The 26,064-nt window shown below is 41.2% G+C and overlaps 1 protein-coding gene across 7 annotated transcripts in view; it reads right to left on the bottom strand.

Annotated features, from left to right (window-relative positions):
• Positions 1 to 26,064, bottom strand: part of LOC309569543 (ryanodine receptor 3) — a 1,308,933-nt gene that overhangs the window by 750,948 nt on the left and 531,921 nt on the right. For all 7 annotated transcript variants that reach the window (XM_082275412.1, XM_082275411.1, XM_082275414.1 and 4 more), the window contains 5 exons: positions 23,520 to 23,709; positions 13,820 to 13,955; positions 12,232 to 12,327; positions 10,040 to 10,158; positions 1,164 to 1,297 (listed from right to left, as the gene is read on the bottom strand). In XM_082275412.1, the coding sequence (XP_082131538.1) occupies positions 1,164 to 1,297; positions 10,040 to 10,158; positions 12,232 to 12,327; positions 13,820 to 13,955; positions 23,520 to 23,709 (675 nt within the window). The remainder of the gene's footprint in view (positions 1 to 1,163; positions 1,298 to 10,039; positions 10,159 to 12,231; positions 12,328 to 13,819; positions 13,956 to 23,519; positions 23,710 to 26,064) is intronic.

Here is a 26,064-nt window from a genome sequence, read left to right as displayed (position 1 = left end):
AAAAAAAAAAAAGGACCGCAGCAGAGCTCTTACACGGAGCGGCCGTGTGAAAGAGCCCTTAGAAATTCCCTGCCTCCCACCTACTCCCTTTCCATCAGCCTCTAACCAATTGCTATACTAAAAAAAATAGCAACCCTATCTAAAAACTCTTTTTACTTACCTGTATCTGTGGAAATGGAAATGCACCATCCTAAGCCTTCTCATCTTCTGTTTACATCCTGCATGGGTCCTTCTTTGGGTCTTAATCAATGTCTGCATTTTGTTGACACTTATTATTGGATAACTAGTGCACCTCAGGATTGAGGAGAAAGCAGTTTTACTTACCAGATCTTCAACTCCAGCAGGCTCTGTCCATGCTGCTAGACTGATCCCCACAGCCTCTTCTCCTCCTCTATGCTTTGATGGTCCTAGGCATGGCAACATTTTCAAGAACTCTACAGGACCCATAGTCTTGCATTGGATGCGAGGACACCAAGGAAGTGTTCACAAGCCAAAGCATAGGGGAGAGTGCTGGCTGCTGAGGGAGTGGGGGTTTTTGGTAAGTAAAATCTCCGGGCCTCCTAGATGTTATTGAGAATTTATACCCTGCAGTGCAGGAGCAGGGCCTGACTAAATGAAGCACATCAGGGAGAACAAGTCATAACATTAAAGGCCTGAACAAGGGCCCTCATAGGAGGATTATCAGCATTTATGTTAAACAAAAGCCTCAGATTTGAAGCTATTGAAATTTTTTTTAAAAAAATGTTAACATGGTAAAGCTTACATGAGATTTTAGCATTTGATTTAAAACACCTTAATTGAGAATGCTACCTTTATTTATATTTTGTAAAAACACTGGTATTTCAGGTTTTACTGGTTGTGAAGAGCAAAACAGATGATAGATGACATGGTTTTGGCAAGCTATATTAACAGAATAGTGGGCAATTTGATCAACACAAAAATGTTTTTATAATATTGGCTTGATCATGAACCATGTGAGAATAAAATGCTAACAATCTGTAAAATAAAACTGGCTGAACACCTGGAATATTATAAATTAGTCTATGTTAGTAAAATTGCTCCAAAGGACAATTATGACAAGTAAGCTAGATGATTGAAGATCAATAAAATATACAATGTTGTAAGATTAATTAATGAAACAACAACAGAAGTTGAAATTCTACCTGGTGACATCATTAACCAAGCGGGTTTGTAACAATAAATCTCTCCTGGGAAGCAAGTTATCACAAATGAGGTTCTGATTTGTACGTACTGCAACTCCATTGCAAACACACAAAGAGCAAAGGACATCCAGGACCTGCAAAATGAAGCAAATTATGAAGCATTCATAAACAAACAAGGAAAAGATAAGTATCAAGAGTCATAGTAACAGTTATCACTTCTGTTCCTCTATGAATCATTTTTGCCTCTAGAAACTGGGGTTGATTTACTAAAGACAAATAGGCTGTTCACTTTGCAACAGAAGAGATTTTCCCCAAAGCTTAGTGAATGTGGTGAAATTGCACTTTGCAAATAATACCCAATCACATGCTACATGAGGGGATAATAGAAGTCAGTAGAGGTTCACCTCATTCACTAAGCTCTGGGGAAGATTCCTTTGCAAAGTGCACCTTTGGTGAGTGATCTTCCAATAAAACACCAAATGCCAGCACCACTTTGAGAAGTGCACTCACCGTCACTCCGGTAACCTTTAAATGAATAAAGGTCAATAAGCGCTTTGGGATATTTGGTGATATCTCCATATCGATCACAGCCTCACCATCAGATCTTCCAATATTTTCCTATATCTGTCATCCTCTCTCCAAAGGATATCACCACAGTAAATCAAAGAGAGTACTATAGTGTAGTATTTTTATTGCACCAGACTTTAAATGACAAACAATATATTGCACTCACATTTGACTGTGCCCTGACTCAGCACAAATGTAATCCACCTTATTTATCCAAGTACCACCGCTTCTCCCTCCTGGGATCAGCGTGTGTTCCAGCAACAGGAAGTTCGGGCCAGACGCGACGTCGGAAACAGGCCGGAAAAGTCTATGCCTGTGAGGCTTCCAACTAGTTACGTAAACCGCGTCTTTCCTGAAGGGACAGATTTTGGCGAAAAACTTACGGAGTGGGGAAGGATTATGGAGGAGGGGCCCGGGGAGCCTTTCGTAAAAAAGTCAGGTGTCCAGTCACCTGAAGGTACTGAATGAGCCTATAACCCATGCTGGATGAATAGCATGCCTGGCAGCATCTCAACCAAAGCCCCAACAGTCAATTCAAGCACAAGCACCTAGTTTCCCGGGGTGTGTGTGTGTGTGGGGGGGGGGTGTATATTGATTATGTTTGATTTGGCACTGTACAGCACGGGTAATGGGCAAATGTAATCTTCTATGACATGAATGAGTTGTTCTAAAAATACTCCTGTATATGTGGGTTGACCTCCTATACCATGGGTATAGCCTGGATCCTGCCAGCTGGCTGTAATACTTTGTTTTGATAATTACAATGCCTCTAAACCTCATCTCTTGAAACATTGGGAGAATGAACTCAAAAATAAATAGATAAGCCTACTCCATACACTGCCATAGGCTTCACTCGGTCTAAATGGGACACACTCTTTAAACTCCAAGAAGTTTGGAGATGGAAATATCTACATACTAGAGTGTTTACCTGTCACACTATCGCTGCTACATTTTTGTCCCGCATTGACCTCTTTTATGTCAGTGATAAAATTCTAAAGTACAGAATATACCTATTTTCCCATGAGGAATATCCAATTATGTCCCATTGCTGCTTCAATTGTCCACAATGGGAATTTCGTACGCTGTGGAGATTATAACGGTACTGGATTTTAAAAATACATTTGAACCTCTTATTCAAACAGCTTTACAAAGCTACCGGGATTTGACATGAAGCACCACCTGTGGCTGTTAAGGGTGCATCTAAAGCCTAATCTGTCCTGGCTGAGGCCAGGCCCAGGGTCCAATGCCTAGAAACCCAATATGTTCCAACTAAGGACCACTCAGTTCATGAAGGGCTACAAATCGTGTATCAAAAGGTAATGCTCCTCTGCACAACAGCATCTAAGAAAAAACGTATACCTCAATCCCAACAAATATGCGAACATGGGACTAGATAAAACTTCCCTACAACTACCCCTATATAGGGGTGGGCTAGCAGTCCCCTGCTTTCAGAAGTACTACTGGGAGGAGGTGTTGGCTAGATCTAATGGCAGTTTTCCCAGCTGGCAACCAACCAAGCAATAAATCTCGAGACTGCACATTTGGGTTCTTATTCCAAACAAAACAAATTTATATATTGTATTTCACAGATCTCACTTCTCAAACCTATATATTACCACTCTCATGAAGACCAATATTATAGTATGGAAGCAGGTTAGAAAACACTACTGCATAATAAACAACTTGTTCCCCATTTATTCCTCCCTGGGTTATCCCCTCTCTCCCGTATCTCCACTCCTTACCTTATCGTCATTTGTAGGCCAGACTTGGTATTAAAACTTTACAACATATTTATGCCAGAGGGACTCTTGTTTGACAGCATTTTATCTCTCCAACTGAATATTATATGAATTTCTTCAGCTAAGAGATGCGATTCAAGCCAAATTTCTGCCACCCATTATTCTACTGTAGCCTCAAATAGTATTGAAAAACTTTTAATTATGGAAAGTGTCGATAAGATCTCTATCTTAGGTTATTCAGTACCGATATGTCTAAAGCCTCTCTTCTTTTTGGAAAATGGTAGCTGGATAGTCTAAACTTGGCAGATAATGATTGGGATGAAGGCATACAACAACATCTCCACCTTAGGATATCTGCCAGACATAGGTTTTTATCTTTAATTTCTGCAACAGGTGCCACAGATGTACTTTTATACATGTGATTTGAACATGTCCCCGCATTCAGACTGACATCAACCTGGTGTGGACTAGTAGACCTATCAATAATACTCCTGGGCATATGCAATAATGTGGATATGACCCATAACTGAAGGTTATTCATTTTCTATACTGCATTTTATGCTATAAGGCAAATTCTCCTTAGATAGAAACTATCTACCCCAACTACACTACATACTGCATGCAGTGATCTGCTTTAATACAGATCTACCCCTTTAAAACTGTACCTACTTGAGACACAACTGGCCTAAAAAATGCTGACAAAACATGGGCAGCATGTGGAGGAAAATACGTTGTTCTAAAGGGCCACACGCCCCACTGAAGAAAGGGTATCTGGATGTACAGTGGAACAAACGAGGAGGAGTACACAAGAGGAGCCCACTGTGCATACCCCAGCATATAGGGGAAAGCAAAATTTGACCTAGTAAGATAGGTCAAACATAGAGGTAAACGCATTAGTTGAGAAGTGGTGGGGATCACTGACACACCAGCACTTTTCTAATTACGGATTATTACTATGGACTCACTTATGAATTGTACTGTATATACATATTGCACTTTTAAGGACTTTTTCAGTTTATTCGATTATACTGTGATATTGTGATTTAGCATTTTTTCACATCACACGTTTTATTTCACATTTATTTGCACTGTTTTAGAGTATACCTAGGAACCAGAGTTTGAATTTATTATATCGATATATGATCCTCTTATATTTGTGTATTCATTAATACTTTTTATAAAGGACACTAAAAAGGAATGTTTCAGACTTTGTTTGCACTTGTTCTTGGTAATATTATGGATCCACTTATAAATTGCATATACGTGTTGCATTTTTAAGGAGTTTTTTAGTTTATGTGAATGTAATGTAATTTTGCGATTACGCCATTCAGTTGCAATTTTTTTTTTTACAGTACATAATTGTTTCACTTTTGTAATCACTGTATTAGAGTTTACCTAGGAACCAGTGTTTGATTTTATAATATCAATATTTATATATGACCCACTTATATTTGTGTATTATAATTTACCAAGGACACTAAGGAGGAAGATTTTAGACATTGTTTGCACTTTACAACACAATTCTTTCACTGACACTACTAAGGGCATTAGGCGCAACAACAATACACACTCATTATTTGATTCACATTGTGGGAAAACAATTAGGTTGTATGCAGCCACCCATCACAAGACAAACCATACATGGTTACCAATAAGGTAGTATGGGATATTCCACACTTTTTGAGAAAACAAAATTGCAATAAAAATTAAGAAAGTTAAATTGTAAAAACAAAAAAAAAATTATAAAAAATTTAATTGTAAAAAAAAATAATTAAAAACGACTGACACCACTCTCCCTGGCCTACTGACACTGTCAACTGCCCCAACCCCCTTCCCCCAAAAAGCATTGTGAAAAAAGTTACACACCAATTAGTACACCATTCACTGCCCTACTGACACCGTCCACTTTCTTTTTTCCTAATTTTGCTCCTGGATAACACTATACTTAATAACATGGAACCAATGTGCCTTTGACCTGTATAATGTAAGTGTTAAGCCTATTGTCAAGAGAGTGTAAACGTTCCTGTTCTTTGACAGCTGCTGGTCTCATTCCAGCATTCTGGTTTTGGCAAGGATATATCCTTATCTTTCTGTCCACCTGCAAGGTGATTGATGTGGCCAGTCTCTGGGTGCAGACCAAACCTGACTTAAAGCGGAGTTCCACCCAAAATGGAACTTCTGCTTATATGCTTCCTACCCCTCTCTGGTGCCATGTTTTTGCACCTTTTGGGGGGGGGGACGGGTACCTGTTTTTGACAGGTACCCTTCCCCACTTCTGGGAGACAGCGCCGCGGAGTTGTCCCTCAGAAGTTCAGCCTCCCTCCTTCTACCTCCGCCGCCGGGCCGTTTAGAAAGCACAGCGCGCTTCGTGCATGCGCAGTAGGGAACCAACTACTGCCGCTACTGGGTTCCCTTACCCTGAATGGCGGTGGCAGCACCTGAGAGCCGATTTGAAAATCGGCTTCAGGTGCCGACATCACGGGAACCCTGGACAGGGAAGTTGTAATATTTAAAAGTCAGCAGCTACAGTATTTATAGCTGCTGACGTTTAATTGTTTTCCTGGGGGGGGGGGGCAGAACTACTGTTTAAGCTAGCCAATCCTGCAGTCTAATGCTTGTGATATTGCATTTGTTACACATATTCCAACGTCCCTGTTTGTCTGCCCTGCTCTGCTAGATTGGATTCCCTCATTGATGACCTTGGATCGGATATCGACCACTATCTGAACTTTGCCTGCCTTTTGACTTTAGATTTTCCCTTGTCTATGCTGAACCTTGCCTGCCTTGTACCTGGACTGTCATTGAACCACTCAACCTTTCTGCCAATCGCAAGTACCTGTAGCATTTAGCTAGTCTCACAAAACACAAATGTACTATTGATCTCATATCATATGCATAAACCACATTAATATTTTTATAGTAATGAATGTACAATGAAAAAATATATATTAAATCAAACTGCGCTAACCAAAATTACAATGAAAGCTGCTAGCACATCAACTGACATAAGTTGTGAATAAATTGTATAAAAAAGTGCAGCACTAAATCAAGTGAATAAATATGTTACCATATATAAATAAAAGTTCATAAAGTGATTTGATGTGTATCACCTATAAACAAAATTGACTTATATTGATCAAATGTGTTGCCACATGTAAATAAATGCAATAAATAGAAAGTTCATATGATAAGTCCCAAGTGAAAAAAGAAAGCATGGGCATCCAAATTCATAGGTGACGGTGAACCGTGACAGGAATCCTCCCACCAAAGATCAATAAATGTGCTCACCGGAGGGTATGGACCCAAAATACCCTATAGTATATGGGCCATACAAGCTGGTGTTACTGTAAATTCCCCTAAAATATTGGCTGGAACACTGGATTTTCAGGAAGGTAGCCAGAGCGTCTCAAATGGAAGCCGTGGATCTCTCACATACATGGAGGAACAAGCCAGATAAAACTGACATAGTGTAAAACTGCTAAAAACGTTTATTAATAAAAAGCCAAAGATACACTTCCAAGCATCCAATGGACATAAGCATGGAATACAGAAACTGATGGCATTAATGACATTTCTGACGCATTTCCTCTAAGCAGACATATTCATAGGAAGCTGCCATATAACTATACCATCTCTAGCGTGTTAAATACTTTCTTAGATCCCCTAATCTGATCAGGCATCAGGAACACTTACGAATGCATACTGCCACTTCCTCCAAAATGGTGTTAGCATGCATTCCAAGCCTCGCTTTCAATCCGGAAGATGGTCACGAAGGAGGCGTCACTTCCGGGAGCCAGTCTCAACCTGGAACTAGCGAGACTCCCCGCCCACCCATGGGAACAACATCTGGAGGAAAGGAGATCCTCCCCGGTCACCAGGGCAACACTCTACACTTCCTTCTTAGTTGGAACAAAATAGGGGAAAAAAACACATACGATCTTGCACTCCTCGCACCCAAATCCACTATTGGCATGAACTTGCAACTGAATAAATGACAAAACGCCATCAACTATGACTTGCCAACAAAAATAAAAGATAAATGGAGGCCGAGATAGTGTGCATAAAGAAATGATGATCTGTTAATTAATTGCATAATATAAATAAAACCAGGAGACTGGCTCCTGGAAGTGACGCCGCCTTTGTAACCAGCTTCCGGTTTAAAAGCTAGGCTTGGAATGCACGCTGACGCCATTTTGAAAGAAGTGGCGGTATGCATTCACAAGTGTTCCTGATGCCTGATCAGATTAGGGGATCTAAGAAAGTATTTAACACGCTGGAGATGGAATAGTTATATGGCAGCTTCCTATGAATATGTCTGCTTAGAGAAAACGTGTCAGGAACGTCATTAATGCCATTAGTTTCTGTATTCCATGCTTATGTCCATTGGATGCTTGTAAGTGTATCTTTGGCTTTTTATTAATATAAGTTTTTAGCAGTTTTACACTATGTCGGTTTTGTCTGGCTTGTTCTTCCATGTATCCACGGCTTTCATTTGAGACGCTCTGGCTACCTTCCTGAACATCCGGTGTTCCAGCCAATTTTTTGGGGGAATTAACAGTAATACCAGCTTGTATGGCCAATATACTATAGGGTATTTTGGGTCCATACCCTCCGGTGAGCACATTTATTGATCTTTGGTGGGGGGATTCCTGTCACGGTTCACCATCACCTATGAATTTTGATGCACATGCTTTCATTTTTCACTTGAGACTTATCATATGAATTTTCTATTTATTGCATTTATTACATGTGGCAACACATTTGATCACTATAAGTCATTTTTGTTTTTAATAGGTGATACACATCAGATCACTTTATGAACTTTTATTTATATATGGTAACATATTTATTCACTTGATTTAGCGCTGCACTTTTTTATTTCATGAATGGACAAGCCTGATTCCAAAAAAGTTGGGACACTGTACAAATTGGGAATAAAAACAGAATGCAACGATGTGGAAGTTTCAAATTTCCATATTTTATTCAGAATACAACATACATGACATATCAAATGTTTAAACTGAGAAAATGAATAATATTAAGGGAAAAATAAGTTGATTTTAAATTTCATGGCATCAACACATCTCAAAAAAGTTGGGACAAGGCCATGTTTACCACTGTGTGGCATCCCCTCTTCTTTTTATAACAGTCTGCAAACGTCTGGGGACTGAGGAGACAAGTTGCTCAAGTTTAGGAATAGGAATGTTGTCCCATTCTTGTCTAATACAGGCTTCTAGTTAATCAACTGTCTTAGGTCTTATTTGTCGCCTCTTCCTCATTATGATGCCCCATGTTTTCGATGGGTGAAAGATCTTGACTGCAGGCTGGCCATTTCAGTACCCGGATCCTTCTTCTACGCAGTCATGATGTTGTAATTGATGCAGTAGGTGGTCTGGCATTGTCATGTTGTAAAATGCAAGGTCTTCCCCGAAAGAGACGTCTGGATGGGCGCATATGTTGTTCAAGAACTTAGATATACCTTTAAGCATTGATGGTGCCTTTCCAGATGTGTAAGCTGCCCATGCCACACGCACTCATGCAACCCCATACCATCAGAGATGCAGGCTTCTAAAATGAGTGCTGATAACAACTTGGGTTGTCCTTTTCCTCTTTAGTCCGGATGACATGGCATCCCAGTTTTCCAAAAAGAACTTCAAATTTTGATTTGTCTCACCACAGAACAGTTTTCCACTTTGCCACTTTGCCACTTTTAGTCCATTTTAAATTAGCCTTGGCCCAGATAAAACACCTGCACTTCTGGATCCTGTTTAGATATGGCTTCTTTTTTTGGCCTATAGAGTTTTAGCTGGCAACGGCGAATGGCACGTTGGATTGTGTTCACCGACAACGTTTTCTGAAAGTATTCTTGAGCCCGTGTTGTGATTTCCATTACAGTAGCATTCCTGTATGTGATGCAATGTTGTCTAAGGGCCTGAAGATCACGGGCATCCAGTATGGTTTTCCGGCCTTGACCCTTACGCACAGAGATTGTTCCAGATTTTCTGAACCTTTTGATGATATTATGCACTGTAGATGATGATAACTTCAAACTCTTTGCAATTTTTCTCTGAGAAACCCCTTCCTGATATTGCTCCACTATTTTTTGCTGCAGCATTGGGGGAATTGGTGATCCTCTGCCCATCTTGACTTCTGAGAAACACTGCCACTCTGAGAGGCTCTTTTTATACCCAATCAGGTTGCCAATTGACCTAATAAGTTGCAAATTGGTCCTCCAGCTGTTCCTTATATGTACATTTAACTTTTGCCTCTTATTGCTACCTGTCCCAACTTTTTTGGAATGTGTAGCTCTCATGAAATCCAAAATGAGCCAATATTTGGCATGACATTTCAAAATGTCTCACTTTCAACATTTGATATGTTATCTTTATTAGATTGTGAATAAAATATAAGTTTATGAGATTTGTAAATTAGTCCATTCCTTTTTTACTCACAATTTGTTCCAACTTGTTCCAACTTTTTTGGAATTGGGTTGTAGAACCATATTGTCTATCTTCTACTCTGAGGTCATAAAAGTAAAAACACAATTAGAAAGTATTCCTGTCATACTACCTTGTAGTTTCTTCCATGCTTGTCCAACAGGGAAATGACAGAGCGAATGTGTCCTTTCTCTATTAGGTTTAAAGCCTCTGGGCTTTCAATCAAGATACTGTGCAGAACCTCCAATATTCCTTTAGCAAGATAGAAAGAAATAAAATAAATAAATAACCTTTGCATTATGCTATTTTGTCAGTCAGCACCAGTTTGACAGAAGCTTTGCATCCCTACGCTGAACTGTTAAAAAGATTCCTACAGGAAACATTATGAACCTTTTATTGCCATTTCAACAACAACAGCAGTGTATTGCAGTGATTGGACATAGCCTATTTTAGGTATATTCCAAATCTTGTTATATAAGGATGTACTCCTACATTAATAAAGTAGTTTCTCCTTCTCTAAACATGCACCTACAGCTATTTAGACTTAACAACCACAGTCATGAAACTTATGGTATTATTGTTGCTTAAAAAGGACTAGACTGTATCAATGTCAAACGTGTTTTAGGGAAAACAATACTTATTTTATTTAAAGCTCAGCTTCAGCAAAACTGTATTTATGTAGCTTTGGGTAGTAGAAACAAGAGTTAGAACCTTCTCTCTGTCATCCTGTCCTAATTACACCTACTCCTTTCAATACTAGATGTCCCAGGAACAGGATGTGAGAGGAGATTTTGTGGCAAGAAAGAGAAAATTAGCAATAAAAACCTGACGTAAATGGTAAACCTTGCCTACTAGATCCTAAACTGAAACTTCTCGCTGCAACAAAATCCTAATTGTAAAGTGTGTCTGAACTCAAATTCAAAAATTGATTGTATTGCAGCTTGCCAGTCCTTAGATGTGGTGGCTGCATTTTTTTTTCAGTTTAAATACATTTTCTGCAAGTAAAGAAAAATACATCCTGGTCCTGCTAGAAAAGCAGTGTTCTTGTAACTTCCTGTGCCCTTAACTAAAATCTCAAACCTGTTTGTCAGTCTTCCCAGTTCTCTTCTGTGGACTGCAGAACAGTCCCCTATGTTATGGAGATGAGGAAAGGAGAAGATGTTTGTTGTCCAAATCAAAAGAGAAGCCTAATGTGACAATGCTATTCTTCCATACAGTACAGCGAGTGAGTGTTGTCAGCCTAGGACAGTAATTGCATTACAGGACAGGATCACAAAACAATTTAGGAAAAAAAGCCTGAAAAAAGTAAATAAAGAAAATAAATTCCATTTTTTTTTTCTTAGAATGAGATATGATTTAATGGTCGAAATTTAAAGTAGACAGAGATATTGTAGTTGTAATGTAATTATTTGCTTTCTTTTGAAGGTGCTCCTGAAAATTAACATGTAAACAAATCATTTCCAATGGATTTCATGATAAAAATACAGCCTAAGCAGTGTTTTATATACAGATACTGTATTGCAATTATTTAGGTTAGTAAAACTAAAATACAAGACAGTATACATGAATATGTAAATAGTATTAGAGTTAAAATAACTCTACTGATAGTTATCTCAAAATCAGTAAATTCACAAAAAACACAGGAAAAATACCACATGCATAACATTTTTTATTTTGTCATATTTAAGTGTTTTTTTTTCCCCCACATTCTTTTTCTGAAGACTGGACACTCAGCTGCAGCTGGAAGTGAAACATTTAGCATAGCTATCCTAAATGTGACAGTTAAGCTGTGGGATGCTAGTTGTTAAGGAGCCAGCACTCTCCAGTGTCCTAACAACCATGCCTCATCCCTGATGTCAGAGAGGGATTCCCTACTGACAGCAGAATGTAAACAAAAGAGCAGATAGTAAATTAAAAGAAAAACAAAGAAAAATTAATAACGGTGTACAGTTAGCCCCCCCCCCCCCCCATGCTTATTAGGCTCTTTAGGTCTGGTCTCCCCACTCCTAAACCATACTAGTCCACATGCCCTCAACATGGAGGAGTGCTTTGCTGGGGAAAAGTACCTTGTCCCCATGTTCATGAGGACAAGGCCATCTTGCCAACAACCCTGATCCAGTGGTTGTCGGGGGGATGACTTATCAGAATCCTCCCAGAAACCAAACAAACTGGTAAAGAGCACACCAATGCAGCGCAATGACATGTATGCCTTGGAAGGAAAACCATTCCATCAACAGGGCAATAGAATCCACCAGCATTGGATGAGGATCTTGGCTGATACAAGTAACAGATTGTTCTTGATAAAAATGAATTGTGTGGACCTACCTGAGGAAGATTCAAGACGCTCTAGCTTACTAATTAGCCAATCAAGATTATTGGAAAATTGTGCGCAGTTGCTTCTATTTCCACGAATCAGGGCAGCTAAAAGAATAAGAATATTATTACTGAAAAAAAGGTAAACTTAAGAAAAGTAATAAAAGATTGCATAATTGGCCACATCCTTATACTTTGTATACCAGTAATGACTAGCAGTTATAATAAAAGTCTTGACAATTAAAAAAAAAACATTAATGTAGGCTGTAAAACTCTGCAGGAGCAGTGATTTACAGTGTGATAATGCGTACAGGTGGCTCATATATTTGCTGTAAAATAACAGATCCTGGCAACAAATAGCTTATGGTACATACAGTATAAGTGGTAACAAGCACCCATCTAAAAAAAGAGAGGTTCAAATAAAAAAAAATGGCTAACATCTTTCAAAGCTATTTAGCCTCTTTATCAGAGTTATCATAATTGTTTACAAAGTTTGCATATTATTTTTATCCTTTATGTTTCCAAAGCAAAAAACATACAGTAGACTCATAACTGTTTTAAAATCATGGCTATAAGGTCCTTGGAGAAAAGACTCTACTAAAATTAGATATGAATAACTAATATGATAATATAAGACATGATCCTTGTTTTTGGATCAATATATTTTACCAAAATATTGTATTTTACAGACTTGTATGTTTTTCTTCTTTTTATCATTTTTTTTAGAACTCATATGGAGGGCCCATTATCCCTTAAAACCCAGCTTTTTGTAATCAAAATATAAGTATGATGAGTAAGTAAGGTGGCAGCATGAAAGTGCCATACAAGTTCCAAGCAAGTCAAAAAGGTTTTTACTAATATCAGCAGCCATCATAAAAGAAATTCAATGCATTTCAGTTGGCCTGAAGCACCCTCTGTCCTACTGCAGACTGATGCACAGCTGTGGGACTGCTAGAAGCAGCCATCATTCTCAGAAAACCATTACCAATGAAACTAATAAAAATAAAATGTTTTCAACAGCAGTATAGGTGCCCCTAAAAGGCATTTGTATGGGCTCTTATTATAAAACTGTGAGGTTGTGCCAAACTTATGGACCTTGGTGCATTCATTTTTATGGGAGGGTGGGGATGTGGGATGCATGAACCCTGAACTTTACGATGAAGTTAGCAATGCATATATTAAGATCGTTTGATAGAGAAGTACTTGGTTACATACCTGTTCATCTCAGTGTCTCCTTAAAACCTATACTTGATTTTAGGGACTTAATTAGATGTCGCAAAGCCCCCAACTCCCAGTAAAAGTTAAAAAAGGCAAATGTTTAGGGCCTCTTAAAAACCTATTGTCTAAGTAGAAGTTAACTCAATGCTGGCTATGGCTCGGAGAACCCTGCCTGTTCACCTGTAATCCCTGCCTGTTCATCTGCCATTTCTTTAACTTCTCTTGCTTGTTTCATGGCAGCTAATGAGGTCAAAAGCCCTATCCTGACCTGTAAAGAGGAATAAATGTACAATTTAGCATGAGCAGACTATAGTTTTAAGCAGCTAACCTAAAGCTGGTAGCAAACACCAAAAATTCGTAATTTTTTAAAATGATCACTTACCTAGCAATTCATAGAGGAGGTTCAGTATTTCTTTCCATGCTGGCCCAGCTTTTTCTCCAATAAATTCAGCAAAGTGTGCCGCACTGCTGTACACATTTAGGCGATCAATGCAATTTAGTACTAAAGCCAGCATTCCCTAAAGAAGACATAGAAATGTCAATTGCTGGAACAACCAACGGATTAATCAAATAGTAGCTGATTTCTGTGCACTAGAAATGATCAATAAGAGGGCATTTAGCTTTCCGCTATCTACTGGAATTGTAATCGTACCTCTTTCAATTTTCGCCTATGCACGCAATAGACACATACCTAAATGAACTGTTAACCGATGTTTACATCTAAAAAGGCATATAAGAATGTTAACTATCTATAGTGTAACCATGCATCTAACAGTTAGGGCCACCCCCTTTCCAAGGATAAAAAATATAATTTTTGACTTACCGTAAAATCCATTTCTCTAATGTTCATTGACGGACACAGCTTCTGATATTCTTAACCATTGGGTTATACTGCCCCCTACAGGAGTAGGGCACTAGGCAGAAAAAAAATCTGGCTACGCCCATGGGCAGTTCCAGGGGGTATACTCCCTCTCTCTGCTATAGGCACTCAGTTTAGTTACAAGCAGTGTCAGGAGAGTTACAACTTCACAGAGGGGTGGGTGCTGTGTCCATCAATGAACATCAGAGAAATGGATTTTACGGTAAGTCAAAAATCCAATTTTTTCCTTCGTTCATTCACGGAAACAGCTCCTGATATTCTTAATCATTAGGACGTCCCAAAGCAGTGTAAAACATGAGGGGTGGGAACAGAGAAAAATACATTTCCAAAGGCTAAACTATACCCAATCAGGTAAACAGGAGCTCAACAAAACCAACTGGAGCCCACCTGAAAAACAATACACCCAGAAAGAGGATAAGGTCCTCTTAAACAGCAGCCTGCAAAACCTTGCGGCCAAAAGAAGCACCCGCAGATGCCAACACATCCACTTTATAGAACTTTGTGAAAGTGTGCACCGATGACTAGGTGGCCGCTTTGCAAACCTGCGTCACTGATGCCTGATGACGGAAAGCTCAGAAGGGACTAAGTGCCCTAGTAGAGTGCGCCTTGAAAGGGAAAGGAGGAACCTGATCCATAATGGAATAGGCCTAAAACACCATCTTTTTAATCAATCTGAAAATGGTCGCAGAAGAAATGGACAACCCTTTACAAGGTCCATCCGTGAGCACAAAAAGAGATTCTGACTTCCTGGAGACTCCGTAGCTGCCAGGTACACCCTAATTGCCAGGACCACATCCAAGGTATGCAAGGCAATTTCCTTTGGATGTTTAGGCCTGGGACACAGGGAAGGCAACACAACATCTTTATTCAAATGAAAAACAAAGACAACCTTTGGAAAGAACGACGGAGAGGGGCGAAGAACAACCTTATCCCTGTGAATCCCCAGGTAAGGTGAACGACAGGATAACACCACCAGTTCCAAAACTCTATGTGCAGAGATGATAGCCACCAAAAAGGCCACCTTCTGGGACAGTGTAAGCAGGGGAATCTCCTGAAGATTCTCAAAGGGCCGACACCTCGCCCTTGATGATACTCAAGGCCAATTTTTGTTCAACCCCCCAATGAAGGAAGGTCAAGATCCAAGCCACCGAGAAGGAGCGAGGATAAATCGCAGGAGACTCACACCATGCAATGTACGTTTTCCATGTAGATCTTCATAGAAGTAGATTTTCTAGCTTTCAACAGGGTAGGAATCGCCGACTAAGATAAACCCCTATCCTTCAGCACCTGGCATTCAACAGCGAAGCCATCAAAAACAAGTGACTGTAAATCCGGATGGAAGATCAGTCCTTGGGACAGCAGATCCTCCCTGAAAGGAAGCTTCCAAGGAACATTAGCGACCAGCCGCACCAGATAAGCGTACCAAGCCCCACGAGGCCAGTCCGGAGCCACTAAGATGACCGGAATCCCTTATGCCTCGATCCAAGTCTTGGCAGAAGCTTGAGAGGAGGGAAGGCCTAAATCAGACGATACTGACCCATGGGGCCACCAGTGCATCTGTAGTGTACCCAAGGGAATCCCTTGACCGAGCCACAAACCTCTGCACCTTTCTGTTGAGCTGTGATGCCAACAGATCCACCTCGGGGGTGCCCCTACGGATGAAGAGACCACTCCTCTTGATCCAACGCCTGCCGACTGAGATAATAAACCTAGTTTTCCACCCCGGGAATGTTTACGGCAGAGAGGGCCGGAACGAACCGGTCTGCCCGCCATAGAGGCTGCCACCCTTCAGAGCTGCCAGGACACTTCTTGTGCCCCCTTGGTGATTGACATAAGCCACAGCCGATCGTCCGGTCGCCAGTGGTGCACCCCCAGGCCCCCATTGCCAGCTAGCGCCCTGCCCCCACCCCAGGAGGTGGACCAGACCACCCAAACAGCCCCAGCATATGTGCAGGCGGGGTAGGCTGGAGGACACTGGAAAGGGGGGTGCCTGTTGGGAAGGGAACTTGGGGGTCCGACCATCGCAAGGAGGGGCCCACGTCCACCCTAAAACCCTCCATGGGGGCGAGGGGGGACAGCTACTCACAATACCAGGAACTAGGTGGGCACCACTCCAGACAGAACCCCTCTCCATCGAAATGGGGGGCTGTCGGCCAGGAGGAAGGCTGCAACTCAGGCCAAGACTTGGTTGTATGCGACCTCGCGAGACATTTAACTTGCAGGCCAGCCCCCGTCCAGTGGGGCTATGTCATGGCTGACCTAGCACAGAGCTGAGTTCTGCACGTGCTCGCTGGCCAGACTGAGGTGACCACTCAATCTAGATTATTCAGCCTGTTGCCCAGTCCGGCAGTTGATTGAAGATCTCACAGGAAAAAAACAGGAGAAATATTTTCTATTTAGAAAAAAAAAAAAATTACTAGGACCAAAGATCCCAGCAGGGAACTAGGTCTTTACTTCTCACTAGGCCGGAAAAAACAGAGCGCCTATAGCAGAGAGAGGGAGTATACCCCCTGGGACTTCCCATGGCCGTAGCCAGACTTTTTTTCTGCCTAGTGTCCCACTCCTGTACGGGGCAGTATAACACAATGTTTAAGAATATCATGAGCTTTGTCCATCAATGAAAGAAAAAGAAAGAGGAATTTTGACTTGCTTGTAAATTCAATATACTGGAGTACAATACAGGTCACAGGCAGAATATTCATACACCATGGGATATGGGCATGTACCTTCAGGTGACTGGGCACTGGCAAAGTTTTAGAGGACAAGCCCTATTGGGAAATTCCCCTATAACCCTATACCACTCAGTGAGTCCTCAGTTTTGTACTGTACTGTACTTCAAGGTACAGAATTTACAGTAAGTTGAAATTCCTCTTATACTAAATATACAGTACAGGACACAGGTAGAACATCCATACACCATGGGACCTCCCCATGCAATGAATAGGAAGGGTTGGTAACAATGAGGCAAACAGAACTGTCCCAACAGGCCCAATGAAAAGGGTCAGACACACATCTGGCAGACATGATAGCAACCAAAAAGACTACTGTGCATGAGAGATCCTCTAGTCTAAAGGGATATCCCTGATAGGTTCAAAAGATAATTTCAGCAGGGCTGTTGAAATCTCAAGGAAGCACAAGGTACTTCAGGGGGGGCTTGATATGATACACCTTGAAGAAATGTTTTTACAGAAGAGAACAAAGCCAGAGACCTTTAACCACTTCTGGACCGGAAGGATTTACCCCCTTAATGACCAGGCCATGTTTTGCAATTTGGCACTGCTTGATTTTAACTGAAAATTTTGCGGTCATGCAATGCTGTACCCAAACAAAATTTACATATTTTTTTTCCCCACAAATAGAGCTTTCTTTTGGTGGTATTTAATCACTTCTGTGGTTTTTATTTTTTGCGACATAAACAAAAAAATAATGAAAATTTTAAGAAAAAAATTACATTTTCAAATTTTTCTTATAAAATACAGTATATCCAATCATTTTTGTCATACATTTGGCCAAATTTATTTAGCTAAATGTCTTTGATAAAAAAAAATCTCAATAAGTGTATATTTATTTATTTGTGCAAAAGTTATAGCATCTACAAACTATGGTGTACATACTAGAATTTATGCAGCTTTTACTTTCTAAATGCCTATCTCAATTCTTGAAATGCTAAAATGGCAGGGCAGTATAACCCCCCCCCCCCCCCCGCAATCACCCCTTTTTGGAAAGTAGTCACCCCAAGGAATTTCCTGAGAGGCATGTTGAGCTCATTGAATATTTAAGTTTTTTGTCACAGGTGTTTGAATAATGACAAAAAAAAAAAAAACTTTTTACACAAAGTTGTCAATGAAATGATATATTGCTTACACATGCCATGGGTGTTACATAGTTACATAGTTACATAGTAGGTGAGGTCGAATAAGGACAATAGTCCATCCAGTTCAACCTGTGTAGGTGTGTGTGGCTGTAATCATCTCGCATACCCCTGAATGTTCTGATCCTTGAGATGTACGTCTAGTAGTCTTTTGAAAGCCACCATACTACCTGCAGAAACTACCTCTTGTGGTAGAGAATTCCACAATCTTGTAGCCCTAACAGTAAAGAACCCCCTACGTTGCCTAAGGTTAAAACGCTTCTCCTCTAATCGCATTGTATGCCCCCGAGTCCTCATGCAATCCCTGCGACTGAACAGCTTTTTTTCTAAGCCTAGATCCCCATTGAGATATTTAAAAATTGCTATCATGTCCCCCCTCAGGCGTCTCTTCTCCAGGGAGAATAAATCAAGCGATTGCAGATGCTCCTCATAATCAAGGTACTCCAATCCCCTAATTAGTTTAGTTGCCCTTCTCTGGACCCTCTCCAGCTCCAACACATCTCTTCTGAGGACTGGTGACCAGAACTGGACAGAATACTCCAGATGCGGTCGGACCAGAGTTTTATAAAGTGGAAGGATTATAGTCTTATCTCTGGAAAACATCCCTTTCTTTATGCATGCTAATATTCTGCTAGCCTTGGCAGCTGCCGCTTGACATTGCATGCTGTTGCCTAGTCTATCATCCACCAAGACACCCAGATCCTTCTCCATTTTTGATTCTCCCAGGGGTTCTCCTCCTAACGTGTATTGTGCTTTTATGTTGCTAGTCCCCAAGTGCAAAACCTTACACTTCTCCACGTTAAACCTCATTTGCCAAGTCGTTGCCCACTCCGTTATTTTGTCCAGGTCATTCTGTAGCATATCTGCTTCATGCTGTGCTGTTATTGCCCTGCCTAATTTTGTGTCATCTGCAAAAACTGATATTGAACTACTGATCCCGTCCTCAATGCTGTTTATGAATATATTGAACAAGGTTGGTCCTAGGACTGAGCCTTGGGGGACCCCGCTTACTACCTCAGACCAGTGTTTGTGGCATTACATCCCAAAATACATTCTGCTGCTTCTCCTGAGTATGGGGATACCCTATGTGTGAGACATTTGGGCAGTCTAGCCTCGTACAGGACCTCGAAAACCAATCACTGCCTTCAGGCTTTCTAAGAGCATAAATTGTTGTCACTCCTCACTACCTATCACAGTTTCGGAGGCCATAAAATGGCAAGATAGCACAAATTCCCCCCAAATTACCCCTTTTCGGAAAGTAGACACCCTAAGCTATTTGCTGAGAGGCATATTAAGTCCATGGAATATTTTATATTTTGCTGCTTCTCCTGAGTACAGGGATACCCCATGTGTGAGACTTTTTGGCAGTCTAGCCGCGTACAGGACCCCGAAAACCAATCACTACCTTCAGGCTTTCTAAGGCCGTAATTTGTTGGTTCCATTACTTATCCTCACTACCTATCACAGTTTTGGAGGCCATGAAATCCCAAGACAGCACAATCCCCCCCCCCCCCCAAATGACCCCCTTTCCGAAAGTAGACACCGCAAGCTATTTGCTGAGAGACATTTTGAGTATTTTGCACATCTCGCTTTTTGTCACAAAGTTTTGAAAATTGAAAAAAAAAAAAATGTTCCTTTTCTTTCTTAATTTTTCAAAACAAATGAGAGCTGCAAACTAATTCATCATGCCTCTTAGAGTGTGTACTTTCCAATAAGGGGTCATTTTAGGGGGGGGGGGGGTTGTGCTATCTTGGCATTTCATGGCCTCCGAAACTGTGATAGGTAGTGAGGAGTGAAATCAATAATGTAAGCCCTTAGAAAGCCTGAAGGCAGAGATTTTCCAAACGCAATTTTTTTGGGGAAAAAACACTTTTTTTTAAATTTAATGCACAAATACACTATATATATTGCCAAATTAATCTTATGCTGAGTACATAGATACCAAACATTACATGCTTTAAAACTGCACAAGCTTGTTAAGCAGCAACAAACTACGTACATTTTTAAAAGCCTTTACAGGTTAATACTTTTGATTTACAGAGGAGGTCTATTGCAAGAATTACTGCCCTCAATCTGATGTTTGTGGCAATACCTCACATACATGCTGCAATTGCTGTTTACATATGACACCAGACTGATGCTTGCAAACGCAGGGGGAAAGGGGTGCTTGAATTTTTTTTTTTTATTATTATTGATTCTGATAATGCTGCGGTTTAGCATGCTGTGTATTGGAAGTGACAGTAATCTGCTGATTCTGCACTTCTAGGGGGGGGGGGGGGTGGAGGTGTTTGGGCTGATCTTGCTAACACTTGGTTTTGGGAACACTATACTAAACTGTTGGGGATGCTAGTATAGTTCCAAAAGGATCAAAGATATTGATCTGTTCACCTGTGACACTAATACAGTGATCAGAAAAAAAGATCTGTACTCTATCATAGTGACACGGTGGCAGGGTAATGAAGAGGTTAACTGTTGGTGATCAGGGGGTTAAATCTTTATTAGGGGATATATGGCGGGTACCCTAAACCTATCTGGGACTCCCTCTAACTACCACTGTCTCTCACACTAACTGAAGTCACAAGTGACACTAATACAGTGATCAGTAAATGAATTAGTATACTGCAGATAGTATACACTGTGACAGGGAGTGAAAGGGTTTATGGGAGTGATCAGGGGGTTAAATATTTATTAGGGGATATATGGCAGCCATTCTAAACCTATCTGAGACTACCACTAACTGTCTCTCACACACAAGTGACACTAATACAGTGATCAGTAAATATATCTGTATACTGTATATAGTGGAAAATAGTCCCAGATGGTGAGTGACCCATGATTGCCATCATCCCATGAAACATTCAAAAATAACACTAGTGTGTTGTTCTCCTCTTGGGGGGGGGGGGATTTGTAAGGCAATCAAAGAAAAGAAAAAAAAACAAAGTGTATAAAAATATAAATATTTATTGATCCAAAATTGATTAAAAAATGACAGTATGCCAGACATAAACCACTAACATGACCTCATCCTAGTCCCATGGCCAAAAACGGAAGAGACCAAAGTTGGTCATGGGCAAAATAGGACCAAGGTAATAGACAACAAAGTATAAGAAAGGGAAGAATGGAATGGGGATGCACAGCTCCCACCCTGGGGTGTGACCCCCAAGGGAGGAAAAGTAATTAATTAGGATACCTGACTGCCATCCAATCTGTTATATGGATGGGGAACAGATTCCCATCTGTTTTTAGCGGCTTGGATTGGATGTAGGCAGGTGTGGACTCACATGAAAGGGGAGTTACAATGTTTTTTTTGTTTTTTTTTTGTTTTTTTTAATGGTATTTCTTTTTTTCAGGCACAATTTAATTTTATATATATATATATATATATATATATATATTTACAGATTTTTTTTCAATGGGGGGAGGAGTTTGGAGAGACATCAGGGGTATGAACAGACCCCTAATGTCTCTTTTTTGAGACAGAGGAAGGGACTGAAGACAGTCCCTTTCTCTGCAACCTAAGCTGCACTGTAGTGAATGAGACAGGAGTCTGCATAGAGACTTCTGTTTATTCACAAACTGAAATATAGTAAACAGTGTTTACTATATTTCAGTAATGAATGAACAGAAGCGATCGGAACTGATCGCTCTGTTCATTCAAGACAGAAAGAGGGCTGGTAAACACATGTTTATCAGCCCCCCACTCTCCATCCTGACACTCACCGATCTGCCGGGTAGCAGCTGCAGCCAGCAGGATGGGGTGCAGGGAGAGCCGGTCTGCAGCGCTGCATATACCGGGAATCGGTGAGGGGGGGGGGGGTGCTGCAGGAAGGGGGGTCACAGTGGGGGGCTCTTTTTCAAATTAAGAAAGAGGGCTGGTAAACACATTACCAGCCTCCCTTCTCCATCCAGGTTGTCACCGATCCCCCAGGCAGCAGCAGGTGGGAAGAGGTGGAGGGAGAGCCAGTCAGCAGTACTGCATGGACGAGGTGCCCGGGATCAGTGAGGGGGGGGAGGGCACTTCAAGGGGGGGGTCACAGTAGAGGGGGTTGCTATACACATTTTTTTTAGAACTGTGCCTGGAAATAATGCAATTGTCAGTGGGGGAGGCAACAGGGGCAAGCTGACAATTGCATCCAAACACAGAAATCGGTGCTGGCTGATGGAGGAGGTAAGCAACTCCTGTTAGGGGTGAAAGGTGGTGCCCACTCAGCACGTGGGCAGGTTAGGGACAGATCTCCCGCTGGCTAGGGACAGCCAGAGTAGCATAGGGTCCGGTTTTTGTGCAGGAGCAAGGAGTGTTACTGTGCCCATCAGTAGTCTTCCTGTGTTGGGTCTGCCTTCCAGTTGCCTCCCATGCCAGATGCTGTCAGGTGTCTCAGTGTGTGACATACTCTGTCTCCACCACTGTATATGTCCAGTGGTGTCAGAGTATTGCAGAGTATGCTGTTCTCTTCTGACATTACTACGTTAATGTACTCTGCTGCATCAACCAGTCTCTGTGTGAGTTTCCTTCCCCTGTGGTCAGTGAGCCTAGGCCACACCTACAAGTGCATAGGAATCTTTGGCCACCTTGATTGGCTGGCCCAGGAATATGCAACTCCCCCACTTGCAGACTGGATTTAATTTATCTAGGTACTAAGGCATGTAGGAGTGAGCAAGGCAGGGTGGTGGGCACCCAAGAAGGAAGGCACAAGACAAACAGGATCCAAGGTTTAAAGAAGTATATTGTTAAGGATGTTCCAACCACACGGTAACAAAGTCTATGCAGAAGATTCAAACTGGTAGAAACATTCACATATTGTGGAAAGCGATGCATGGAGACCGACAGCAAATGGTACAGGTGGCAGCTGGTAGGCAGAATGTAATGAGGCACGAGTGGTGGAAGGTTCCACACAGCAGCACTAACGAACAGTCCCTATGCTCTCCCTCCTCCTCTGCAACCTTTCCCTGATGCTAGGTACACTCTTCCTATCTAGCAGGTTTCTGTCCCTGACCTAACCACAGACACTAAAGCGTCCAACTGCAGTGATCCAGTTCTTTTTTATAAGCACTGTCCTCATCAAAGATGCCCACATGCAGCATCCAATCACACATCTGTCCACCCGATGAAATGTACGGAGGCTTAAGAGGAACTTGAGAACCTCCTTTTCTTCACTGTTTCTGCATGGTGGTACTGGATAGCATCACCTGTGTAGGGGGATCAACCTACACCTGCCTACAGGCATGCTCTAAAATAAGAATGGTCATAATAAAGCACAAATTGGAACACAATGAATTTACCCAAATTGAAGATTATTGTAGTGCTTTCAGTAATAGTACTCTTCATATTACCTCCTCTTTGAAAAGGTTCTGCCTATTCTTTAGTGAACGGAGTTTATTCTGTTTATCTTCATGTTCTAGATCTTCCTCTGGAGGCTGAAAATAAGCAATCAAGTCTTGCAGGGTTTGAACTACCTCCTCAATAGGCAGGGCGACGGGGGCTGTTACTGTCCGATTGTTCCCCGTTAGAGAATCCAAATCGCTAAAATAAGAAAATAAATGTATAAATGATCTATGAATCTGATGATGTTCTTTAAGCAACTGTTAAAAAAGTTAGTTTGTATATAGATTAAAAGTATAAGTCACATCTTTTCAAAACCTGCTGTAAATTAAGAGCAGAAGCCAGGATAGTACGTAAACAAAACTTGACTCTTAGATATAAAGTAGAAACTTGGACATTCTCCTTCCCCCAAGTCTGAACCCAATAAGCATTTTTTTTTTTTTTTTTTTGTCGTTTGTTTCTTTAAAAAGCAAGAAAAGTATGAAATATGTGACCTGTGACATGAAACTGTTTTTGTTTCAGTTAATGACTGTGTTTCAACTTACATATGAAATTGATGATTATGAGCACCTGCATGGTATTGGTTAATTATACACCTTTCATAGTGACTCCAATACTACAAATTTCTTGATTTTGTGCAAGTGTACAAAATGTGCAAGTGTAAGAATTGATGCTGGTTAGAAGCCAAAAGATAATCATTGCAAATATTGATTTGATTTATATTGTTCTTCTGTTTGCTAAAGTAAAATATATATTTCTGAAAGAATTCTTACAGCATTTCTTCCCACCTGCCTAAAACTTTTGCACAGTATTGTAAATATAGAGGCCTATCTGTTATTGTTCACCTTTCTTTAATTCAAACCCCACATGTGTTTTCTCTCTCCTGATGCAGTAACTCTGAGCTTACCATTTGAGAGCTCACTCCTGTGATGATGAACAATAACAGCAAGATGTCACTTAGCAGCATCTTTAGCAACATCCCAGGAGTTTTCCAGTCAGGCTTCATGAGGTACTTAAATGACCTACACCTATAGCAAGGGCATTATTCGAGTTTTAGTCAAAGCTGCACAGTTTTTTTTATCTACAGACGTCCATTATCTGCAAAAATATTTTTTTGGAAAAGGTAAACTAACCCCTTAAAGTGGAACTAAACTGTGAAAGCTGCCATTAACCGCTTGCCGACCGCCGCAAGTAGATATACTGCGGCGGTCAGCCCCTCACAGGCAAAGTGACGTATATATACGTCACTAGCCTGTGAGGCTCTGGGGAGCGAGCGCGCGCCGCCGGCGGGGTGCTCCCGCGCGTGTGCGCCGATGTCCGCCGCTCACTCTGCGATCGTCGGGGAGAGGGAGAAAGGCAGGCAGCTTGTGTAAACAAGCTGCCTGTCATTCTCCCCTGTGTAGAAACACTGATCATACGGTTCTACTATGTAGGACCGTTGATCAGTGTTCCTACAGCTCAAGCCACAGCCAATCACAGTTAGAATCACGCCCCTAGGGACACACACAGCCCCTCCCTCTCAAATAAAGTTAACCCCTTCACTGTCAGTGTAATTTTATAGTAACAGTGCATATATATATATATAGCACTGATTACTGTAGAAATGTCACTGGTAACCCCAAAAGTGTCAAAAATGTCAGTCAAGGGTCCGATCTGCCCACCCCAATGTCGCAGTACCACAAAAAAAAATCGCAGATCGCCGCCATTACGCGTTAAAAAAAAAAACAACAAAAATGACAAAAATCTTTCCCTTTATTAGTAAACGCGATAACTTTTGCGCAAACCAATCAAAATACGCTTTTTGCGATTTTTTTTACCAAACATATGTAGCATAAAACAAATTGGCTGAAAATGTTAAAAAATTTTGATTTTTACTTTTTTTTGGGGGGAATTTCATATAAAAAAATGTGAAAAATATTGCTATTTTTGCAAAATTGACGCTCTTTTTTTGTTTATAGCACGTGATCAAAAAATCGCACAGGTGATCAAATACCACCAAAAGAAAGCTCTGTTTGTGGGAAAAAAAGGACGTCAAATTCGTTTAGGTACAGTGTCGCACGACCGCGCAATTGTCCGTTAAAGTCACGCAGTGCCGAATCGCAAAATACCCCCTGGTCTTTTAGCAGCCAAATCCTCCGGGGCTTAAGTGGTTAAATCTCTCTGTGCCTGCTAGCAGTTTTCTTATAGTTTTGTACACAGGTATCTCTGACCATGCCCCCCCCTAATGGTTACCTTGTCACTGGGCCCCCCGGGGGTGGTTTGGGCAGACTGTCTAGGTATTGGGTATGGATGGTACTGTTTAGAATGCAATTCCGGCGGGCTTGTGCCAATATTGGCTTAACAATGCAGATTCTACTGCCCCTGCAGTTGATTTGGATGCCTTTAAGGCCTGGCTATGTGGAGAGTATATGTCTCACATCTCCGCTGCATGGAGGGCCTCTTCAAGATCTCTTGAGGAGCTAGAGCAGGTTAGCCGGACCAGGGAAGAGGCTTATGTATCCAATCCTGATCAGACTAACTATGGGCTCTGGCAGTTTGCCTTTCGGGAGGTCAGTC

Source organism: Pelophylax lessonae (assembly GCF_965119305.1).
Source record: "Pelophylax lessonae genome assembly, chromosome: 13".
In the NCBI taxonomy this organism is placed as follows: Eukaryota; Metazoa; Chordata; class Amphibia; order Anura; family Ranidae; genus Pelophylax; species Pelophylax lessonae.
Note: the sequence above shows the minus strand (reverse complement) of the source record. Positions and strands in the feature narration are given on the sequence as shown.